This window comes from Bacillus rossius, chromosome 1 (genome assembly GCF_032445375.1).
Source record: "Bacillus rossius redtenbacheri isolate Brsri chromosome 1, Brsri_v3, whole genome shotgun sequence".
Taxonomy (NCBI): Eukaryota; Metazoa; Arthropoda; class Insecta; order Phasmatodea; family Bacillidae; genus Bacillus; species Bacillus rossius.
This window is the reverse complement of record NC_086330.1, coordinates 342299549-342323428: the sequence shown is the minus strand read 5'-3', so window position 1 is coordinate 342323428 and position 23880 is coordinate 342299549. Positions and strand designations below refer to the sequence as shown.

The 23880-nt window shown below is 36.5% G+C and overlaps 1 protein-coding gene across 1 annotated transcript in view; it reads right to left on the bottom strand.

Annotated features, from left to right (window-relative positions):
• The window catches only part of LOC134528146 (O-acyltransferase like protein-like), a 163952-nt gene that overhangs the window by 47522 nt on the left and 92550 nt on the right, over positions 1-23880 (bottom strand). The window contains exon 2 of the mRNA XM_063361471.1: positions 7490-7639. Coding sequence (XP_063217541.1) covers positions 7490-7639 — 150 coding nt within the window. The remainder of the gene's footprint in view (positions 1-7489; positions 7640-23880) is intronic.

Here is a 23880-nt window from a genome sequence, read left to right as displayed (position 1 = left end):
AGTCCCGTGCATTTGATTTATGGTTGAAAAAAAACCGTCCTATTATGTATAGCACTGCAGTAAAATAATACTTCGGTAATTTTGGAAAACTATGATTAGTAAAATCAAAAATTATTCGGGTTTCAGGGGAGGGGGGCATGCCGCTATGTCACCCCCCCTTTTTTTTCTGGATCCGCCAATAGTCGTGTGTCTGCGGGGCCTAACGTTGTGACGGTCGGTGAGTCGGGATTCGCGCGGACACTCCAAACCTCATCCTTCTCCTGAAGCTTTCAGAACAATGACAACTGTGATAACGATTCGCGGGATGATCGTCGCGATCATCTAGGATTATGACGTCACCGTTGCAATTTGCGTTAAGGCCGCCATCTTGAAAATCTTTATTTATTATACGATTTAAATAAAAAAAATTAAAATTGATAAAAAATAATCAATTAAAAATATATATATAAAAAACATACAATAACAACATGGAGCTCGGAGTCCTCGGTTCGAACCCGGTGAGGACAAAAAAAAATGGCGCGACGAGTGACTTGCGGCAGTTTGGCAACCAAGCCTGTGTCCCCCCCTTCCCTCTCACCAACCTGTCGACGCCTTGATTGGCCCAACTCGGCGGATGCGTCGCCGACACATCCGCGCTGTCGCGCTCACGAGTCACGCTTTCTAGCGGGACGGGAGGACATTCGTCCCAGTGTTTGCGACGCCTGCCCCCCCCCCTCCCCAATCTCCTCGACCCACCATCACCTGGCCCACCAGGCGTCTTGCCGCGTACACATTTCAGTGCCACGCCGAGGTAAACACGTGCTTTATAACTTGGGGGCCGAGTACTTCAATGGAGCTTCGTCTGTGTTTCGTGATGGGTTGACAGTCCTTTCAGGTCACCGTCGGCCTGCGATGAGGTAGGCTGATGGCTTCTCTTGCAGACGGTCGCCAATCACGAGGAAGAAACCGCGGGCGCGGACGTATCTTATTATACAGTCCAGTGAGCGTTTAAGATGGTTTTTTTTTTACCCCCCGCTAAAATTCCCTTTTCTATATTTATAACTAAGGCCGCGATTATTTCGTGGATTTATACAGACCGTAAAAATTCACGGATTCCTTTCGCATTAGGCTAGAATATATATAAAAAAGTTCACCTACTTGCTACAGTTTATCTAGAGAACTGAAGAACTCTCGACAAAAGAAGTATCGAATCAATATTCTGGTTTTACGAGTCTTGCGAGCATGTATAGGGTTGTGGAGTCCATCCTAGAGATCATCGAAATCCAGACCGTACGGATCCATATCACTCTAGGCGAGACTGTGCTTACTTATAGTCAACAGTTTTTTTTCCTGAGCGTTCGTCCTTTGAAAACAAGGCTAAAACCCTTTGAGATTTCACGTAATCAGGTAACCACTTCTTCTTGATTAATTGTCATCAAGGACATCTCAACAACACTGTAGTCCAAACATCAACGATAAACAAATGTATATGAACTTCAAGTATACTTTGCAACTGAAAAATAATTCTGATCGGGTTTCGAATCCCGATACATCCAACGTTTCCCATAGGTTCAGAAAGTCACTACAATCTTCTTTCCCTCTGTTTCTTTGCAATGAGTTGCCTAGTGTGAGTCTGTCTATAATGACTTATCTATTGACGAGACGTTTAACCAAAATAATTAGAAATTCAGAAAAAAAATCCAAACGAAAAGCATTTGTGACAGATGTACGTTGTCACTTTTACATGCCAGTTTAAAAGTAAGTTTTAAAATACTTTGTGGTCACCAAAATAGAGTAGTTTATGATTACCAAATAATTTTTAAAACAAATTGATTTATATTTTATATATTTTTTCTGGAGTCAAATCAACTTTTTTTCACATGTGCGCTTTATATAGATGACAATTCACTATTATCAGATACATATAGCTATAAATCTGTGTGTATTTTTCGGCCAAATTTTTTATTAAATTTTGGGTTGAAATCCTGGGAAAGTTATAAATGTTTTATTTTCAGGAGTTAATGTTTAGTTAGTTTGAAAGGTACGTAAAATGCAATAAGCCTTACGGTATATACAGTACGTACATAAAAATACGTCTAAATTGTTGTTACTACATACAGGACATATAGAGGAGGCAGAAACGCCGAAGAACCAATGTCCGGAGATGTTGTTCATCGCTAGAGCCGTTTCCATGGACAGCGAGATACGCTCCCTGTTATGTAGAACGCCATGCGCGTGGTTAGTTGTGTAGCTCTCCGATATGACGTTACACGTAACACCAATCCAGTGTTTCATCTTGTCCGCAGTGACGGCTGTACCGATAAACAGGAGCACGTCTCCATACCCGTTCACAAAGCCAAAAGAGAAACTTTATAGTATTAATTTGTTTTATTAAAATACTGTCCATCTTGTGAAAATGTATCATTTCTTGTCGAAAATCAGGCCCAAAGTCGGGGTTTAGTCATTTTTCAAGTCTTTTTCGCTTTCATCAGAGATGTTTCATTATATAGTTTACAATTTCGCTCTGTCATTCTAATGATTCCGGCAGCGAATTCTAGCGGCGGGTGCGGAAACTACGTGTAATTCGCGTCCAGAAATTTAGTTGATGACACAATTTGCGTACATTTATAACGCTCGGCATAATTTTAAAGAATTCTACCATAGGTTAAATTTCGTGATCGAATTTCGTATTATAAGTGTATTTGCAACACGAGAACACATGGATTCGCTCGTTACCGAGGTTACATGTTACACATCTCTGGCGAGTACTGAAATACTCGAGCGAATGTTTTTTTTTTAGTTTAATTGGTGACTTTCTCTACTTCAATCTACCACGCCCATTAGCGAAATGAGGTCACTTTTTCCTCCATCACCTATGACTCAGTAGTTTTACCCATGTATCACGGTGTGGTACGTTCTTGCATCGAGCGTCGTTAAGTTATTTTTAATCATCGCATTTACGACTAGTATTGGCGCGCAACAGCAGCGGGAAGTTAGTTGCGCATATGGAGAAGGGGGTGGGGGTGGGGTGTAATTGATTGCAACTTGCGCTGGGCCCGAGTAATAATTAAAGAGCCTCTAGAGCTTGACATATATATATATATATAGTTATCAAACATAAATATTTGCTAGTTGCAAAATTTACAAACTGGTATTGGCTTCATTAAATCAACTATATGGAGAAATACCAAACAATGTCTATAGAATACGTAACGCCATTAGTCGACAAGCAAGAGACACAACTGCCCTTACAAACATAGCTTTCTCTGCGTGTAACATAAATACCTTATAAGAACATAGGATACTGACCATGGATTTTGTAATATTATTTTTTTAAAAATTTAAACATTAAATATATTTTTTATAAATGGAACAAATATTTATACAAAATACAGATGTTTGTAAAGCTGTATGTTTACACGAAAACAACTTTATCACTACAAAATATTGTTCGCAGTAATACTGGGTTCAGATTCTTACACGAGCATTTACGCTTTGTGTTGTACCAGTACCTTCAATAGTTAAAGTTATTTGAAAACCGTTCCCTGAATAGCTATCCAGTCAAATGGTTGAACATTCGATTATGTTTCCCATAGATTAAAAATTATTATGCTTGAATGCAAAATCATTAAAAATATTAAATTATGCGCCAATATTCGTAATAAATACTCAGTAATCTCGAAAAAAATTAATATATATGCAAAAATAACCACAGTCGTGTGTTGTTCAGAGTTGTATCTTTCTTGTAGCATTACAAAATATTTCTTGGCAACTGGTTTCCAAATGAATCTTTTGTAAAAGTACACACAATTATTTTTGTTCTGTGTATTACATATTTAGATAGAGGCGTGAGCCAGCTCACTGTGATTTTTCCAGGACCTCGATAATTTTCTGGATGGGTCTAGAGACCAAAAACCAGTGTCAAAAATATAGTTTAAAAAACTAAAGAAACATGCTTTTAAAGATTATCAAACTAAAAAGTTAAAAAAAAATTAAAATTTAATTGATGACAATAGTATATAAGAAATACTAGTATAAATGAGAAAAAATCTTGAGGCGCTTTGTGCCATATTTTTTGTATATTAAGCGCCCCATGCTTTTTTCTCATTTATACTAGTATTGCTTATATACTATTGTCATAAATTAAATTTTAAAATTATTTTTAACTTTTTTAGTTTGATAATCTTTAAAAGCATGTTTCTTTAGTTTTTTAAACTATATTTATTTTTAACTTTTTAGTTTGATATTCTTTAAAAGCATGTTTTTTTAGTTTTTTAAACTATATTTATGTATAATTATCATAGGGAAATGAGTTACCGACACTACCTATTACCATCTGAGATAACTATTTGGAGTTGCAACGTCACAAAGAAATGGTAAAGTCTCTCCGAATCATTTACAGTTAGATGTATGGATATAATCTTAGAATTTACCGAAGAAAAAAAAAAAAATTCGGCGTGGCCGGGAGTTAAACCTACGATCGCTGAATCCGAAAGCTGACGTCACAGAAGTCGCGCGCGCTTAGACCGCTCGGCTAACGAACGTAATGAAATTGGTAGGACATTTTACAGTGATGAGCCACTCACTCTTAGTCGAAAGAGTTACAGACGGACAGACAAACAAACATACAGGTGAAGCTAATATAAAGCAAAAAAAAAAAAAAAAAAAAAAAGGCACTGCCACTGTAATAAAATTTGTTCAGTTTACATAAAACAATTTTTAAGTTACAGGCGTTTTATCCCCTTCGTTTCGCGCTCAAACAACCTTTTTGAACCCTACTGTCAAGGATTTTTGCAACATGACGTGAATTGCAGTGCGAAATTCTTTACGACATATTACGGCTCCTCAAGGCATATCAGCCAGATTGAGATACTTGCTGAAAGCAGCGGGCTGGTCATCAATGATCTAAAGTACCTTCTATGACGTTTAAAGTTTTCATCATGAAATATCGGTATTTTCTCTTGACAAAAAAACATCTTGAGAATGTATTATACCCTGTCTTGACGAATATTGAAATATGCCTCGACATTGTAATTTTTCGCACTATTTTTCGTAATTTCGCCTCAAAGTTGTTACATCGTAATTTATAATGCGGTTCAAACAGTTCGCTTTTACCTGGATTCAAATGAATTTTTAATTGATTCTAATTGGTTAACGCGTATGTCCAATATCTGCTATCAAAGTAGAAGAGTCACCCGGTATCGAACGTTCCAGAAAATTACCTATTACTCGTAGTGGCCTGTAAATATACAAAACCTGTTCATAATAGCGCATGCGTAAACCATTTACCTATATATATACACACACACTTATATATAGGCAAACCATTAACACACACACACATACACGCATATATATATATATATATATATATATATATATATATATATATATTTGCGCAACTAAAATATACTAAGCCCGGTTGATATTTTATGATATTTAAAATTATATCCTTTTTTCGTTACAGTTCACTTTTCAAACTAGTATTCCAATTAGTAAGACGTACATATTCACGTCCAAGCATGAATGGTGACGGTGAAATCTCTCGCTAAACCTGTTGGATTGCTAATACTCTTCAGCATGCACGTTTATTCTTTCCAGACCTGACGTAGAACGTGATATTTCTCTGAGTTAATGAAAGCAAATAAGGAAGAAGAAAAAAACTTGGACTTCACTTCGCCAGCACTCATTACATCACACTTGAAGGTCCCGACATAGTGACCGATACAGGCTGCAACGCTCTGCACCTCTCGAGACACGGAACGTCTTACGCAACATTACACTGCAATCTGTGCTGTTCCATTTTGCGCTCATGAAGATAAGGGGGAGCGACCATTGCAGCGCAGGGGGAAGAGACTGCACTCTCCACTCGTTTTGTGTCCTTATTGATCAGTTCTGAGCTCCACCTGAGGTTCTTATTGCACGGTGATTCTGCGGAGGTTCGCCACAACCTTCCGTACTGCAGAGGTAGAACGTCCTGAACTGCGAAAGCAATTTCCCCGCAAATTGACAATCAATGATCCGGCCAACATTACCAACCAGGAGTCCTGTTCTCTGGCCCCAAATGTACCGGCTTGAATTACATTCTGATCCGTTCTGGTTCTTTGAAAGAAAAAAAAAAGGAATGAGATAGTACTCTGTCTCAAACGCCATGTTAATTTTTTTGAAGCGAAACCTCTTTGGGCGCGAAGGGAATAAAATTTTAAGGCCGAATTTTAATGCTACTTTTTCAAGAAATAGTGTTGTTTAACGGTTTTTCCCCTAACCTAACTAAAAAATAAGTGTGTTGGGGAGAGGGTTCCGGGTTAGGGAGGGAGACTAAGTGTGTCTCTGGCCTAAGCCCATACGCTCTAAGCATGCAGGGTTTTAGCCATGCAGGAGGGGTAGCATGCATCATGTGCTAGGAGGGGATTGGCCAGCCATAGATACAATCTTCATAATATTCAATATTATTATCAACACAAGTATATAAATAATTACGTTTATTGTTACGGCAAAAATTCTAGAGATAGCAGCACCATCGCAAAAGAATAGAACCGCCTTTCTAATTTTCTCAAATACTTTTTAACTTGCGATTGTTTTGTTATTGTTATGACCATCTAAGTGTACAGGATGTATTCCAGTATAGTTTCGCTATTATGTTTCATTTGGCACGCTTGGTACATCCCAAGATTAACACAGAAGTGACCGTAAGAGAGTTAATGGCGCTAGACGTGGGTCCGCCGACTGGACGAATTCAACGGAAAAGTGAGCTCTGCGCATGCCACAGATCGGCAGCGGACAGGAACCTGAAACAAAGGCTGTATCCGAATACATAGGGATGCGTCCTTAGCACACACATCCCTACATCTCTTAGGAAATTCAGCCACAATGTAGAGGACGCATTTCTAATGGATGGATAGTATCCGAATACTTTTACTGCTAGCACCACCTGTTGACTGAACCAATGTTCACGCAGCCATTTTGTGTAGGGATATCTACGAATATTCAGCAAAACGTAAATAATAAATACCTACCAATTAAAAAATAATGTAACGTGTATGTTATACATGTTAGCGATCCAAATAAAATACATTTTTTAAATTGTAAACTTTAAAAATACTTATGAGTTTTGAATTATCCTTTAAGTTTAAATTCGTATTTTGATTATATTTATCAACGTCTTCATTTGTCTCTGTTTAAGTTATCACTTTCGCTTATAATGTTTTAAACAAATCTTATGCTGAAAATATGAAGTAATATTATACACAAACAAAATAAAACCCGATTCCGAAGCTAATGGATGTAGGGACGCGTTAGTGGATGCGTGTGTCGCATCCCTTGAAATCTCGAATTAGTGGATGCGTGAAGGGATGCATCGGCATCCCTTGTGATAGTTCGGATTCAACACAAAGATGGCCGCGTCCGCTACGATGCACTTTTAGTGAAGGGATCCATTAGGCCAGTATTCGGATGCAGCCCAAGGGACAGGGCTAGGGAACAGGTGCAGCGCGCGTGTCGGAACACTCACTCTTGACGGCCCACAGCGACAGCTTGTCCAGCTCGCGCAGGAAGGTGCGGCTGTCCTCCACGCAGTCGCGACTCGCGCCTCTCCCCGCCGCCGCGCTGAAGGGCGGCAGCACTGTCGTCCACTTGCGCGCCGCCAGCGCCGCCGACGCCCCTGCGGCAACAGACACAAACACCCTTCACCACTGCAGACTCGCGCCGGGACAGCTCCAACATCTGCGTGCGGTGACCTGGCCTTGTCACGACGAGAGAGCCACACCCGAAGTTCCCCGAAGTTCACGCTCGCTTTTTTTTTCCTCCGTACCACGACAGGTGTATTTATTTGGGATGTAGCTTACTCATACGTCATACACCGTTCTATCTCATTGTATAAACCGGCGTGGAATTAAATTTTTCAGTCGGTTAGGATAGGTTAGCTACATTAAAAATACTGTAAAATCATTTTATGGTTGCTTAGCAAATAACTTTTTATTATATAGCTATCTAGTGCTAGGAAACCGTTTATATGATTTCACAGTAACTTTAATGTAGCTATCCTAACCAAATCAACCGTCCACAATGTTTTAAAGTTTTTATAATGTAGCTAACCTAACCTAATTGACCATTCCCATTAGTTATCATGAGTTGTCCAAAATAAACATTCACGGACACACGGCAAACGAAAAATATGGCGGCGTACAAATAAATACCGTTGCCTTGTTTATGGTCTTTCCTTTCATCAACACCACCATATTTATTTACAATGAACAAAAAAAAAAACGAAGATGCACGATCGGGCGTTTGGCTCTCTCGTCTGTGAAAAGAAGGCTTTCCTGTCACATCAGTCCACGACAGGTGGCAGACGGTATGCCCAGCACGTCCAATTACATTTGGGTGCTGCAAAATGACTAGAATAGCGGTTCCCAACCGGTGGGTCACGACCCACTTGTGAGTCGCAACTCAATCCTAAAACTATCAGAAACCATGGAATAAACCATCAGAAAATATAAGAAAAACCGAAACATATCTAATTGTGTGCAAATATATATATTGTTAAATAAATAACGGGTTTGCTATAAAGTGCTTATATTTTATCAACCATTTTCAAATCAGAACACAAATTGATTATCAATAATCAATCTGTATCTTAAAAAACCATATATAAATAAAATTTATATTTTTGCAATATTTAATGGTAAATTATATATATACAGTACATAATGAAGGGATACGATACAAGGTTTTTAGTCCACCATGGACCGATGGACCGTGGAGGTATTCCGATACGGAAAGGGTGGGTCGCCAGCTGAAAAAAGGTTGGGAACCACTTGTAGCATGTGTGCTACAGCCTGTACCTTTGATAATGTTTATGTTGGCAGAAATGATTAAGTTATTTTATTAACCTTTTCGGATGCCCTGGTAATAAGAGTTATTTTGTTTTAAGTTTGTTATATTTTGTTTTAAAAAAGGAAATTGTAATTCTTGTTTAGTCTTATTATTTTTAATTTTAAGATTTTAAGTTATTAAATTGGTCTGGAAAGTTCAAGGACACTACCGAATATTTTGGTAAACGCTGCGCTAGGCGGCGCGCGAGCAGAACAGCTGAGTGGGTGACGTCAGGGGAGACTGGCGAGCGGCAGTCGCCTGGTGGGCCCGGGCGGGCGCGGACGTGAGTAAAACGCGGGTTGGCCATGGTGATGGTTCCACGTCGAAGTGACTTGCCGGTCGAACATCTGACTATGAGCGTTCCTTTTGAATATGAACGGCGTTCATATATATATATATATATATATATATATATATATATATATATATATATAATTTAGAACGCGTTGGTACGATGAAACGCGAGTGGTTGGTGAGGCGTGTGTGAATGTCGCGAGGATTTTCAAACTATATTTGTATTTGTATTAATATGATCTTATATATTTTTAATGCATTTTTGGTAGTTACATTTAATTTTTCGGAGCTCCGAAGTATATGATCCAAATTATACCTTTTTGGGGATTTGTTAAAGTATTTTTTTTAGTATTATTATATAGCATTTTTTTATAAGTAGTAGTAGGGTATGTATTTTATGATGTATGCGCTGATTTGTGATGAAACGATTTTATGGTATATTTATATATATTTATTAAATGTTGCCATATACTTTTTGCGTCTTTTTAACTTGCTGCCTCCTCTCATTGTTCGCAATCTTATTAGTATTTTTTGAGCCTGCCATTAGTTTAGGTTTTAATATTTTTTGGGGTTTACCTGCGCTTGCGGTACGGGGCAATATAGGAGTTTACTGTGTCGCGGGTTGCGGAAGTTGTTTGGTTTGGCCGGGGTTTAGGGCCAAACCTTACACACTGGACTAGAAGGCTTGAATAGCGGTGAAAATTAATCTTGTATAGGTTTAAAATCATTTTAGTTAATAAATTTGAAATCTTTTTTTCGCTTTTTATTTATTTATACATTTTTAGATTTACAAATGTCATGTCTTCTTTAACTTCTATGCCTCGAGCAATTTTTTTTATCAAACATCCAACTTAAAACTGTGTTCAGACGTAAGTTTAAAAACATATGATGGAAGCAGCTAAACAAAACAACAAATTAAAAAAAAACCTTGTACGATAGTAAAGGTCGCCGGCAATAGGTGTCCTGCTAACATTTTGGAGGTTATTTCATTCGTCCGTCCATCGAAAGTTCAAGCTTAAGCTGGACTCACAATGATCCGTCTCGTACGTCCGTCAGCCGTACGTACGTCCGTCCGTCAACAAGCTGAGCGATTCACAATCACCCGCACGTACGTCAAGTACTTTTTTTCATTTTAATTCTGCCAACAGACCAAATATCTTAAATGCACGTGAAAATTATTCTTGTATAGATATGTTATAGTAAAGATCGTGAAAGTTAAGCACTTAATAAATAATTCTATTCTATTTTTTTTTCGCTTTGATATTTTGGTTGAGTTACACAAATAGATTGAAATGACCCTGTTTTGGTGCCACTCACTGAATGTTTACTCTTACTCAGTATGGCTACAAATATAGGCCTATACACATCTCTCTCTTTATAATGTGTAAAAATAAAATCAAGAAACACTCATATTAAATATATAAATAATTATGTAGAAAACATTTAGAATTATTAATAACTGTGAGAGCAGTGCTGGGTCAATTCAATCAACAACTCCTTAAAAAATATTATATACCATTTATTAAATACACTTAACCAAAATAATGATTACTCCAGTATCACAAAAAAAAAAGACATAGTGTACTATCTAGCGTGGCCAGTACGATGGGCACACTACACAAAAGTTCTGTCACACAAAAATTATGTGAGTTTAGAATTTAAAATTCAATAAAGTTTGAATTAAAATTTAATTTAATTTAAATTAGGAATTTTCTGCATTCGATGGCACAGTTAAATTCCACTTATTCAGCACTATTTAACTATATTTCGGCATCACAAAACACTTCACATGTTATTCCGTCAAAATGAAACCTCCCCTGACACGGGAGACGCTGATTGTGTCAAAGGACCGAGACGAAACGTTTTGACGTTCAGAAACCCCAGCATGCAACGGGCCGCACGGTAATGAACCCTTACTATTTGTTAAAATATTTTAAGTTGTTAAAAATATTCTCAAACGTATGTTGGTAACATTGAATGGAAGCAGCTAAACGAATAAATATACTTATAAACAGTAAAGGTCACCGGCAATAGGTATCTTGCTAACATTTTGGAGGTTATTTCATTCGCCCGTCCGTCGAAAGTTAAAGCTTGGTAAGGTTTTGACAGACGGACGGATGGAATTTTCCAGGCCACCAGTTATTTGAATAGTTTTCCAGTATTAACTGCGAACATTAATAAGCATGATACAACAAAATAATGTCCAATTGTTGGTATTCGATAATCTTTAATATAGTTTTTAAAAAAGACTTGAATGAAACTTCAATAAAAATGTAAAATTATGCCCAAAGTTTCGTAATAAATACATTATCTCGAAAACTATGTCATATATATACACGCACTAAAAAAATCCATAGCCATTTGTTGTACAAAGTTACAACATATTTCTTGCAGTATTACAAACTATTTCTTGGCAACTGGTTTCCAAAGGAATCTTTTGTTAAAATACAGGGAAAAAAAATTCTGTGTCTGACACAACAAGACGCGATGTTTTGTCTGATAGTAATTGACTTCCATGTATTTACACACAAGTAATGGACACCGAATCAGGCGCGGCACGACGCCACAAAACTGTCGCGACCAGAGACCGCTCCAACTTCGTCGCGAGCAGACTGCCTGATGGCTGCAGTGCTGTGCGCGTGTGCGAAAATGAAAAAAAAAATTGTCAACAAATGCATGCCCTAGTGTGTTTACAGCTGACTAGATGAAAATGTTCGTGATTGTTACTATAATTCAAAAATATTCACGCATGCTTTTCAATTAGTTTTTTCTCGGTGCAGACGAATGCAGTTCTTATAGTATGTTTAGTACAGGAAAGATCTATCTTTTATAATCCGTCTTTGAAGGAGTATCACGACAAAAATTTAATTTAAAGAATGTGGGAAGAAATACTTTAACGAAAATACGGCGTTGAACTGTCGCGAGAAGACGGCGTTATACTGTCGCAAGGTATCGCGCCGTTTCGTGACATATCACGTTGCGTCAAAGCTGATCCTGTGTGCACCCACCCTTAGCTTAAAGTGCATCTTAGGCTTGGTTCAGGATTAAGCGATGCACACGAAATCTTACTATTAATTTTAACCAGTGAAATTTTTTATTTCTATTTATCGCCCACGACCTTTTTTCTAGGTAATTGCATTTAATTTATTTTAAGGCAGGAATTACCAAAACTTTGTAATATCTCAACAATTTCTTGCCACAATATGATCGAAAAAAATAAACAGTTCTCGAAGTCCCACCAAAATGACACCCTTCTTTCCTCCAATGGCTGTTGCGTCATGCGTCCAACACAGAGATAACATATATCCATTTCCCTCAGACGTACACAACCTTCCAATGCGCTGTCGTGAATCAGTAGGTTCTAAACCATGGCGGTCATATCTTGTACACACGACATACTGTTACTGTTACTGTTATTTTATTTTAATTGTGAATCCAGCCTTAAAGAATATCACACATTTTTATTTTTACCATCCCGATAGTTGTAAGGATTCTTCCAGAATCGCCATTGCATCCTCGTTGACTTTGAGCGGGCTGTGGCGTTATATTTTAGTAACAAAAAAAGTACTTTAGTCTATTTAAAAATAATTTCTGTACTTTTACAAAAAAATTATTTTGGATACCAGTTGCCAAGAAATAGCTTGTGATATTACAAGAAAGATTTTTTATATTTGTACCACACTTGGAATGATTACATATGAAATACGTTATTCAAGATAATATACTGTAAGTACTTCTTGCGAAAATTGGCGCATAATTTTATATTTTAATTTATGTTTCATTTAAGAATAAAAAATTTGTATCTTGGAAAAGATAATCGAATGTTCAACAATTTGACTTTATTTTGTTTTATTATGCTTATTAATGTGTGCAGTTAATACCGGAAAGCTATTCTGGGAACGGTTTACAAATTTATTGAAGGTACTGGGACAACACAAAGCATGAATTCCCGGGTAAGAATCCGAAACCAGTATTACTGCGAACACTATTATGTAGTGATACAGTTGTTTTAATGCAAATGTACAAATTTACAAACATCTGTAATTTTACATGAGTATTTCTGTTCCATTAAAAGAAATTGTGTTGCTAGTTTATCCCCTAATGCAGCATTGTCATGAAAGGATCTTTGGCTATGGTTGCGTCGGTAAAAACGCATCATTACATAGATATGACTATAGACCGTGCGCGCGAGCTGAGCAGAGAAAATGTTTTAAATCCATCATGGAACAGATGATTTGCCAATGAAAGTGTCATTGCAGAAGGGTATTGGTTCTGGGGGATGTGGTGGGAAGGGGGGTGGCGGGGAACATTCGCGCCATGTTGAAAACAATGTAATTTTTTTAATTCGACAGCACTGAGAGAAAATTACAACCACCATATTGAAAACACACGTTTAATTGTTTTTGTCAGTCAGAAAGAGTTGTATGGATATTATGACAGTCATGTTGCAAAGGGGAACCTTCGTTGGTTGCCTAACAAAGGCCAGGTTGGTCTGTTTACACTTCTGTTAGCACACGCTCCATCTGGACTCTCCCAACGAACAACACCACCCTGTTAGTCCATCGCTGAAGTTATAAAACCTCGTGTCTTTTTGTATGTTAGAGTTTCAATATTGGCGGTGTTTGCAATTTCATTGTAACTGCATTTGAACAAATTCTTTGTCAAATTACTACCTCACATTTTAAAAAAAATTCCAGCATATACGCGTGTCTTGGGGTACCTGTGGTAAGCACGTCTATATCTCTTTGAATATGTGAGCTGAATTTGACAGTTGTTTTGGAATATCGAGAGCCAATGATGTCCTCATGCGACGAAGCCATGGATAGCGCTCTATCATACAGATGGAGTCTTAATTCTTCGACTAACTTCCGATGCAGGTTCGTCTCGTCAAAATAAGTTGAACATATCTGAACAACTTATGGACTAAGGTGCTTCCCAAGTCTTTGAAGTTGGAGTCGAACAACAGTTTTTGTCGTAAAGTACTTAAGTATTTAAGATGGACCACTGAGCGTCTGAACTATTTTTAAGTGAATGATGTTCTACAACCACCGTGAGTTTAGTTATAGTTATGAGTGACACCTTTATTTTCCACATATTTAAGTGACTTCTTACTGTCCACAAATACACACACAGGTACACACTTCCCACCTCTTACTTGATGAAGTTTTCCGTAAGGCACAGAATAAAAACTACAAATTCCCTAACTGATTTTAGCTTTCACTTTTAGAAAAAATTTCTCCTTTTTTATGCAAACTTTATATGCAGGCAATGCCATATTTGCGTGTTTTTTTTTTTAAATAAGTAAGGCAAATTTTGCCTGAATGATTGTTCAAAAAATCAGCAAGAAAATGGTTGGCCGGTTCTAATCGCCAGCACGGATCCATTGCAAAGGCGTGTCCACCGATAGCTCGCTCCGAAGGGAAGCAAGCGGAGTGGAACCCGCAGACCTTCGGAAACGTCCGCCACGTTTCCTGGCGTGCGATGCACGGGCGAGAGACCCAGTGACCCGGCGACCACAACGTTCGCCCGAATTGACGTCATTGTACGGAGATGGCGTTGGATACAGTACTCGTGATTGGTCATCAGCGAAGTTGCGAAACTTGCTGACAGCGCTTTTGTGAGATGCGAAATACAATTTTTCCCTTCCTTTTTTCCCTCCCTCCATAAATCCGTTACGACGAATGAACTAACTGCCTAGAAGCGGTTCCCGAGCAGTTGCCGCACAAATAAGCCACTCTAGTTGAGTGGTCGCACGCTAGAGTGCCAACTACACTCAACCCACGATGCGTCTCTGATCCGGACAGCGGAGCATGACGCCACACAGTCACAACGGGAGCGGGAGCTAAAATACCAACGGGCTACGGTCGTCATCGGAAAGAGTTTTGTTAGAAGCAAGCACTTCCTCGAACAGATTGCGAACAGAACACGTCGAGCTGCGGAAATCGCTTGAACGAGCTATGCTGGATTCAAAATGGCGCGACAGACGCGATGATGAGGCAGCACAAATTATTGCGTTTTTTTTTGTTGTGAACATGCTGTTTTAACACGAGCGACAAAATAAAAATAATACATAAAACGTGTTTCGCCAGTACAGATGTACCACGAAAACGATATCCATCAATTTTTTTTTTTGCATTTTTTTAAAATCATTATTTGTTTCAGAGAATGTGTTAAATCCAAATTTTACGTTCATTGAAAAAAAAAATTAATTGTGTGTGAACACAGCTCAAATATTTAACAGAAAAATTAGTGCATAAAAAATTTAAAATATAATAATAGTAATAATACCAATGCACTAGTCTAACCAACTTTCTAAAAAAAAAAAAAAAAAATCTTACACGCATTTCACTAGCGTCGCATCCGCGTCTCGATGGAAATATAAAGTCTTTCTAATCGGAAAGTCTGACGCGCCCACGAATTTTGTTGCACTGATGTCACGGATGAGTCAAACTTGATTGGCTAGGAAATTATTTTACTCTCGACGCGTCCATCACACCCATCGCATCGCATCCATCCCATCGCATCTATCCCATCGCATCCATCGCATCGCGCCCGTCACGCTGCTGTGACACAGCATGAGGAGATTAGTTATCGCGACTTTTTGCATGGCATGTGCTCTTTATATTCAAACTGACTAAATAGTATTGCTTTACATGTAATTCACAGACTTGTTTCATGTTTAACATGATTTTTGTTGTAAAATAAATTTTAACACGTTAATATGAAATTGATTGTTGCTAATGTGCTGGTTATTAGTAAGCACAAACTCTAAAAGAAATACTTTTATAATAAAAGAATACGAATTGTTATAATGACGTTAAATTCTTTTTAAATATTTGCTGTAAGAATGCCGAACTATGCGATAAAACGCTAGATTTTCTTTTGAGAGAAAGCTTATGAGATCACCATTCTATCAGTGTATCACTAAGAGTATTTGTATAAAAGCCATAAACTTTTGTTTGCTAGTCTTATCTTGAAACTATTTTGATAAATTTTTCATTTTGAAGTTTAAAATAAGTTATAATGAATATTTGTATTCTTTATTAATACTAAATTGAAAAACCCTAGCACTTTTCAACCACCCTATGTGAGAAAGTCTACAATAACTTCGAAAGAAAAAGTTGGTCTAAGTACTACGGTGCAAAAATAGTTTACTTTATTATAGAAACCAAACACGGTCATTCATTCATATTAGCCTAACATGTTATTAAATAACTCATTAATAGCGTCTATAATTTAAAAGTTAACTTTTTTGTTTTTGTCAATATTTAAAACATAAGTTTTCATTTATAATAAATAAGCATTGCCCAATTTTGTTTGATCATGTAAAAAATAGGAAAAGTAGAGTAAGGAAACTTTGGAAAGCCTAATTTCGCTTTTATATGAATTCGTTATCACCAGAAGCATTTAATAATTTAGAAGTGTCTTTATCGAAATGAGGGGGAAATAAGGCTGGCTTTCGTAAGGGAATAAATTATTACACTTCAAAATTTGTAGGAACATGTAACTGCGAAGGAGCATAGAAACGTCGTCAGACTTCACATGCGGACCTTGGGTTTTACAGAAATGATAATGAAACAGAAGGAGTATGCTGTACGCTAATTAAAAAGAAAATGAACAGGCACATTTATTCGCAAGTCATTTCGGAATAACCAAGAGGATATTTACACATGGTAAAAATCAAAAAGAGGATCTGTTTTTATTTAGACTTTAAATACTTTGCCTCTAAGTGTCATAAAAAAAACACGTCGGTATTCGACTTGCTTGTGTTTGATAATGACTAGTACACTCCGAAGGTATTATATAAGTGACTTTTCACTTTTCACGACTGTTTTTAACAACCATGCTAAAATTTACGTGTAGGCAACACCACAAAGCAAAATATATATATATATATATAATCCCTCTCTATCGAGAGTTCAGGTGTGTTGTTAGGAAAAGAAAAATTACCTAGGATATGTTCAATATGGTTGTGTCATAGTTTGAAAGTGTTCAGCCTTCTCATCGTCCATGATGAGTTTACAGAGATTTAAAACTGGCTTAGCGATGACATGGGTGACCGGTTTTGTTAAGGAACCGTCGTAGATCCTTAACAGCCTTGATGCAAACCTCCAAGTCATGCACTTGTGTGCTGTTTGCAGAATAAACACTATATATTTTTTTTTAAATTAACAACCTCACTTTCATGCTGGCAGCCTAATTATGGACGACCTGCTATGCAAATTACACTCGATCGTGCAGTCAAAAATACGAACACATATCACGTCCCTGAAACCCCTGGACAGCTTACAAGCAAATTGGATGACGCTTCATCCAGCTGTCACGCATAATCTAAACCCACTGGCACAGTATGTAATGAAAGGTTCAAAATAACAAGCAAAAATAAAATAGAGAACAGTTTTTATGATATTTACACCGTTAGAAATTGCAACGAAGAATTGACCTCGAATAAACGAAGAATTCTTCGTAATTCTAGGAAACTAAACCTGTGTAAAAAAAAAAGTCGCTCTATTCCGAATTCTGAGTTTTCTGTTTCGATTTTAAAATAGAAAAACACACACGTGGAAGAAACGGAAGTGTTTCATCTAGAGACTTAACAAGTTTTTGAAGGTTTCGTTGGTGTACCAAGATGTTTCTTGTAATTTATCCGTAAATTTACGAAGATCCTTGGATAGTTCGAACCATCATCATTCGTAAATTCCCGTTTAATATTTTTAGAAGTGTATTACGATTACTCATGAAAAACAAAAAAAAATATACACATATATTTTACATGTTTATGGTGTAACCTACAGCAATAAATTGTACTTATCTCTGTAATATTTTTTGACGACGTTTTGCATTCCAGGATTAAAAGGCACTGTAGGAAAATGTGCGTTATTAGAATTTCGTGAAGTGGCAAAACATTTTCATTTGAATAAGTACCTATGTAAAACAAATTAATAGAAAAAAATATATGGAAAAATTGTGGGTTCAGTGAAATACCATTTCGAGTATTAAAATAGAAGAAACTGTGCCATAATTTTGGTATCACTTTAAAAAAAAATATCTTGTACTTTTACGAGGAAAATACTTGGAAACTAAGTTGCAAATAATATCTTTTGTAAAAATACAAGACAGGGCTTTGTAAAATTACACGTGGTAAAAAAGTTTGTTCTTACAGTTTTACAAGTGATATAGTTGGTCACTGAGTTTCCAAGGACTTGCCTTGTAAAAGTATAAAAAAAAAATTTTTTTTGCAGTCAATATTTTATTTGACGTATATAACGCTGAATACTAAATGAAGGCGGGGTTTATTGTTATCGAAACAGCATAACGTTAACGTAAAGAGAGTGTTTCGTTTATTTAGTTGTTTTCCACTGGAATATTTTAGTATGTATCCTTTATTTACTTATTATTTTTGCAAGCCGCGTGCAGGGACGCGCAGGTTGCGACAGTTGTCAGCCTGCCAGAAGAGGAGCGCCTCTTCCCACGGACTCACCAGGCCTGCCAACTTCGTGACAATCAACGAGCGTGCGTCTGTGGTACGTGCGGTGCCCCGGAAGCCCGGGCGATCACGACACAAAACGATTATACCAACTCCCAAACACATCAGAAATAATATTGTATTCACTTCTCTCTATTCTATGTTGCTCACAATTAATTCGATTTTAAGCTACTTGTTATTTCTTCCGGTATGGCTGGCTTTTAATCAGCTTAAAAAGGTTCACTGTATGACCGATAAACCATCTGATGGTAGGCTAGTAAAGATGTTATGATTATGGTATCTAATGACGTTTAAGATTTTTGCTAAATGATGGCCTTGAATGTGGCACGTTCTGTTTCCAATAAACATTTTATATTGAAGTAAAACACCACTAAAAAATTGAAGCCTTTTTGAGTGGCTTAACTTACACGAAATGAAATGATACGTTTTGCATTTTTTAAACATAGTTAGCTGCCAAAGGCATTGAAGCCTACATACCAGGAGAATGATCAAATACTAACAATTACACACACGTGTTTACAATTATGATTATAAACGTGCCCTTGTAACAGCTCGCAAATAACATTTAGCAAGTGTATTGCGTCAACCGGCGCGCGACGTTGCGGCTTGCAGAGTACCACATTACTATTTTGCCATGAAAAGTAAGTTTTTTTTGTTCGATTTATTTGTGTGATTGGTGTTTTATTAATACAAATAGAGTGATAAGTGTTTTTTCTCGTAAAAACTTAAACATTAGTGGTTAAATAGCAGTGATTACTCGGTATAGTCATGGAAATAGTTTTTTTTTTTTTTTTTGCGAATTATTGCTTTGGGTACGGTTGTGCCATATTTTCTGGGTACAGTTGTGACATAAGTAAACAATTATTTAATTTTATTTTTGACGTGACAACGTCTAATAAATCGATGAACGCCGGCTGCACGCACGAAAAAGTGTCCCACTACGGATGTCCCACTACGGATGTGTTCTGTTTGCTCATTGTACGCATGCGTGGCATCTCTCTTCCACTCGATTGGAACAACCATCGATTTGACTTTTCAATCATATTTTCGTCGTTTGAATTATTAATATTATGTAATTTAACGATCGTCCACCGATTTTCAGCACAATCGGTACGGTTATTTAAAAGTAATGATGAAAATTAAAATACGTTTTGAACCAACAATGGTGTTTTACAGTTACACATAATAATTCAAATTACACCCGGGATCTTTTGCACAATGTTTTAAAAAAATATTGTAACACATTATAAATAAGTTTGGTGTATTTGGGATGCGTATTTGTTATAAAATCGTGTTAATACTATACCCCTACCGTGAACAAAGTTTTTATAAATATATATATATAAAATTTGAAACTACATTACATTAGTATGGCCTCGTGGGCGCGTGGTTAGCGTACCTAACTCTTACAGTAAAGGTTGTCGGTTAGAAACCCGGCAGCTGCGAAATTTTTTTTTGTACTTGTAAAAATAAATATGGCGCACGCAACATTTCAAAAGTAATAAATATGTTTGAATTAATGAATGCAAATAAAAGTAAATTTATTAATTCAATTGCACATTTCAATTCACTCCTTTGTATCCATACAAAATAGTGATAATTCAATAAAAATGATTCAATTTTATTCATAAATTATGCACAGGTAGATTTTATCATGCAAAAGATTGAAAAATTAAAAAAAAAATTCTTCCTCAAAGAATATAATATTTTTAATGCCTAAATGGTTTGGTTGCAAAAACCTATTACGTCTCAGTCTCAGGCCGAATATGATATTTCCTTTTCTTCTGGATCAATCATTTCATCAATGTTTTGTTATGACGTTGTCACGTTAAACTATCGTCCGTAAACCGACTTTACAGACAACCAATTTTTTTTAGATGGATCAAATGCCAAGGAAAATGTAAGCTCTGGTCCCACTTTGAGTGCACAGATGGTAGTCGCCATTACATTTGTAATAACTGTGAAGAGTCTGACTAGATCTCAGTAGGTTACTTTTTTAGAAGTAAGAACTTCCTTAGATTTTATTGATTTTGTTTTTGTTGTTGCATGTTCACTTACACAATTGTTTATTTAAGCTGTTATACAGCTGATTAGAATTTTAGTTAACTATTGCGTGATTAATATGAAGACTGTTAATAATTAAAGATGCTATAGAGCCTTATTAGTTATAAGTAATGCAAATGCTACTTTGTTTCCTGTATTTTACCACAAAATGATTGTATGAAATTTATTACGTGCCTTATAGGTGATTTTAGGCCATTTATGTGTATTTTAATCTTAAGATGACATTAAGATTAGTAACCTATTGGCTGATTAATGTTAAGACTGTTAATAATTAAAGATGCTACAAAATTGATGCAAATGTTTCTTTGTTACCGACGTATTTCATCACAAAATTATTTATGAAATTTATTACGTGCAATAAAGCTGATTAAAGACCAATCTTTGTGTATTTTTTAACCTGTCACTTTCGACCCCAGGCACTGTCACAACCGTCCTTGGGGTGGGGACGATAGTGACATTTTCTTATTTTTTTTCAAAAGGCTCCTAAAAATTAACCTTTGCACTTATAGACAAAATTGTAGTAATTATATGTAGGCAAATGTCCATTTCACTATGAAACACACCTTACTTCCAGCAAACTGGATTACTTACGAAATTATGGGCGATCAAATGAAAATTGGCACAACCATACCCAGTCTCCCCTTACTTACAATCACGCATAGAATACGGTAAAATAAAATGGTGAATACATTTAGTTGACTGATGTGAATAATACATCCAATAGTGAAAAAAAGTAAATATAGTAAACTATAAACTAGACAATTTAATACCTACATTAGGTGGTATAATAAAAGATATTGCTTTAAATTCAAATTTTAAAATTCAACGAGAATTTTTTTCCAATACCCATAGCCATAGTAAGCAATTTAAAAATGGGTATTAATTAAGAGTTACAATACAAAGTAGTGAATTACCTAAATGAAAGGCGCTTAAGACAATCAATAATGGCTTCGTTTGACTATTTACGAATTAACAATAATTTTTTCAAGGGAAGAAATAAAATTCACCTATTCATTCTTAAGAACTAAGTCGTAAACAAGCTTTAAATAATTGTAATATTGTAAGCAGTACAATAACGTTATTTTGAAGCAAAATCCGCCGGGAGAAAGCGAAAACTTATTACCGGGGTGTCGAAATGCTACGTCAAACAGGCTAACCCCTTTCTCTAAAATCAGGCCACGGCACATACATTACTCTTTATGACGTAACTAATAATTTCGGGACTACATAAGCTACGTGAATCTCTCTACACTCCCTCCAGGAGCTGTATTACCTGTCTGACTGGTCCCAATCGTTATGAAACGAGCTTCTTAGCTCGAATGCATTCAGAGGTAAGCTACCAGTCGAGATCAAATGCTCTCTAAAACAAGGAAAGTATTTTGTCTCGTCATCCTGAATTCAGTTTAATGTTTCTTCCCGTATATTAGAGAATTGACTTCCAGTCAAACAAACAGCAGCACATTTCTAAGCCTTACACAGAAGATTCCGTCGGAAATCAATTCCCAAGAAATATTTCGTAATTCTACAAGAAAGATATTGTAACTTTGTACAACACATCGTTATGGTTATTTTTGCTTGTATAAAAAAACCTTTTTCGGGATAATATTGAGTATTTCTTACGAAAATTGGCGTATAATTTTATATTGCATGGATGTTTAAATATAACTTTTAACTAATGGAGGTAATGGAACAACACAAAGCATAAATTCCCGGGTAAGAATCCGAACCTATTTTGTAGTGATAGAGTTTTTTTCATATAAATGGACAAATTAAAATTATCCGTGAACGTTTATGAATATTTCTGTTCCACGTAAAAATAAACTTGCAGTAAATGCCCTGTGTTATCATGTTTATTTTTAATCATTATTTTAATACGAACATAAGATTCATAGAATTATTATAAACCAGAGATTTGCAATCTGTAGGCTGTAATCGACTACCAAGTTTGATTATGTATGTTCCCTTTAATGGTTGTAATTCTTGTTAGGGCCCAATAAATTAAATAAAAGACGCCAGAGTTTTTTTTTCCAATGAAAACTTTTATCTAAATGAAGTTTTTTAAGTCGCGTCGAGGGCGAAGGTATCACTGACGTTTCGGTCGGCACTGCAGTCGTTATCATCAGGAGATCATAATTTCTGGTTTACATCAGTACCTGCTTCACTGTTGAAAATGTTCTCCTTAAATTTACAGACGATTGGTTACAAATTTATTACCAGGGAATTATCGTAAATTTAAAAAACACAGATTTGACTAACTTTGAACATGAAATCAAAATAATCATCTTAGACAAAATTTCATCATCACCGTACTTTTTTTTAATTCCACAGTAAAAACACCCTTCTTCCTTCCAAGTGCTCGTTTACCTTGTTTATAACTTAACATAGAACTAGGAATTTTGCGTAGTTTTAACGAAGACGCAGTAATCAGCAACTATGAAGAACATTTTGTTTATTTGAAGTGAATTTTTCATTTGCAATTCAATGCATGTACTATAATTTCCAACATATTTTTGAGTGCGGAGGTTACTTTTCTACACAGTCAGGTCAACATTTAGTTTGTTCTTTTCAAAGCGGGGAATCGCAACCGTCACACAAGGAAAGGTAAGACGGTAAATTTAAAAAAAAAGATTGGCAGCACTTTGCGATTACTATAAACTCTTTTTTTTTCTTTTCGTTCAATACAGAGGCTAACAAACAAATGCTTGTCATTGTTGGTGGTTGCATTTTTTTTCCCCGTACGAAGTTGCACAATAAGGGAATATGAGAAAGAGATAGAGAGAGAGAGAGAGCCAAGAAAATTAACCCCATCACGTAATTTATTCTTCGGTAACTGGAGGAGCGTGAAATTGGAATCACGATGCACGAATTTAGTAACAGCAATTTTGTTAATAGTTTTTAAAAAACGTAATTTCTCGGAGCTGCGCACATCTCGCAGCTTGAAAGAAGGATTATTCATATTCGACCCACCGCTCGTAGCGTATTGCGCCTAGGACTCGGAGGAAGCAAAAAACTGGTGTTCGTCATGGGTTGGCGTGAACGCGCTCTTAGGCACGGGTTATAGAATATTCGACATTTTACTTGATTGGTTACAACTTTCACGTAATCTTTAATCCCGAGGGGAAAGTCCGAATCCAGAAGCTCATTAGACTGCAACAACCATTCAACAAGCGCTCGTTTCCGCGTTC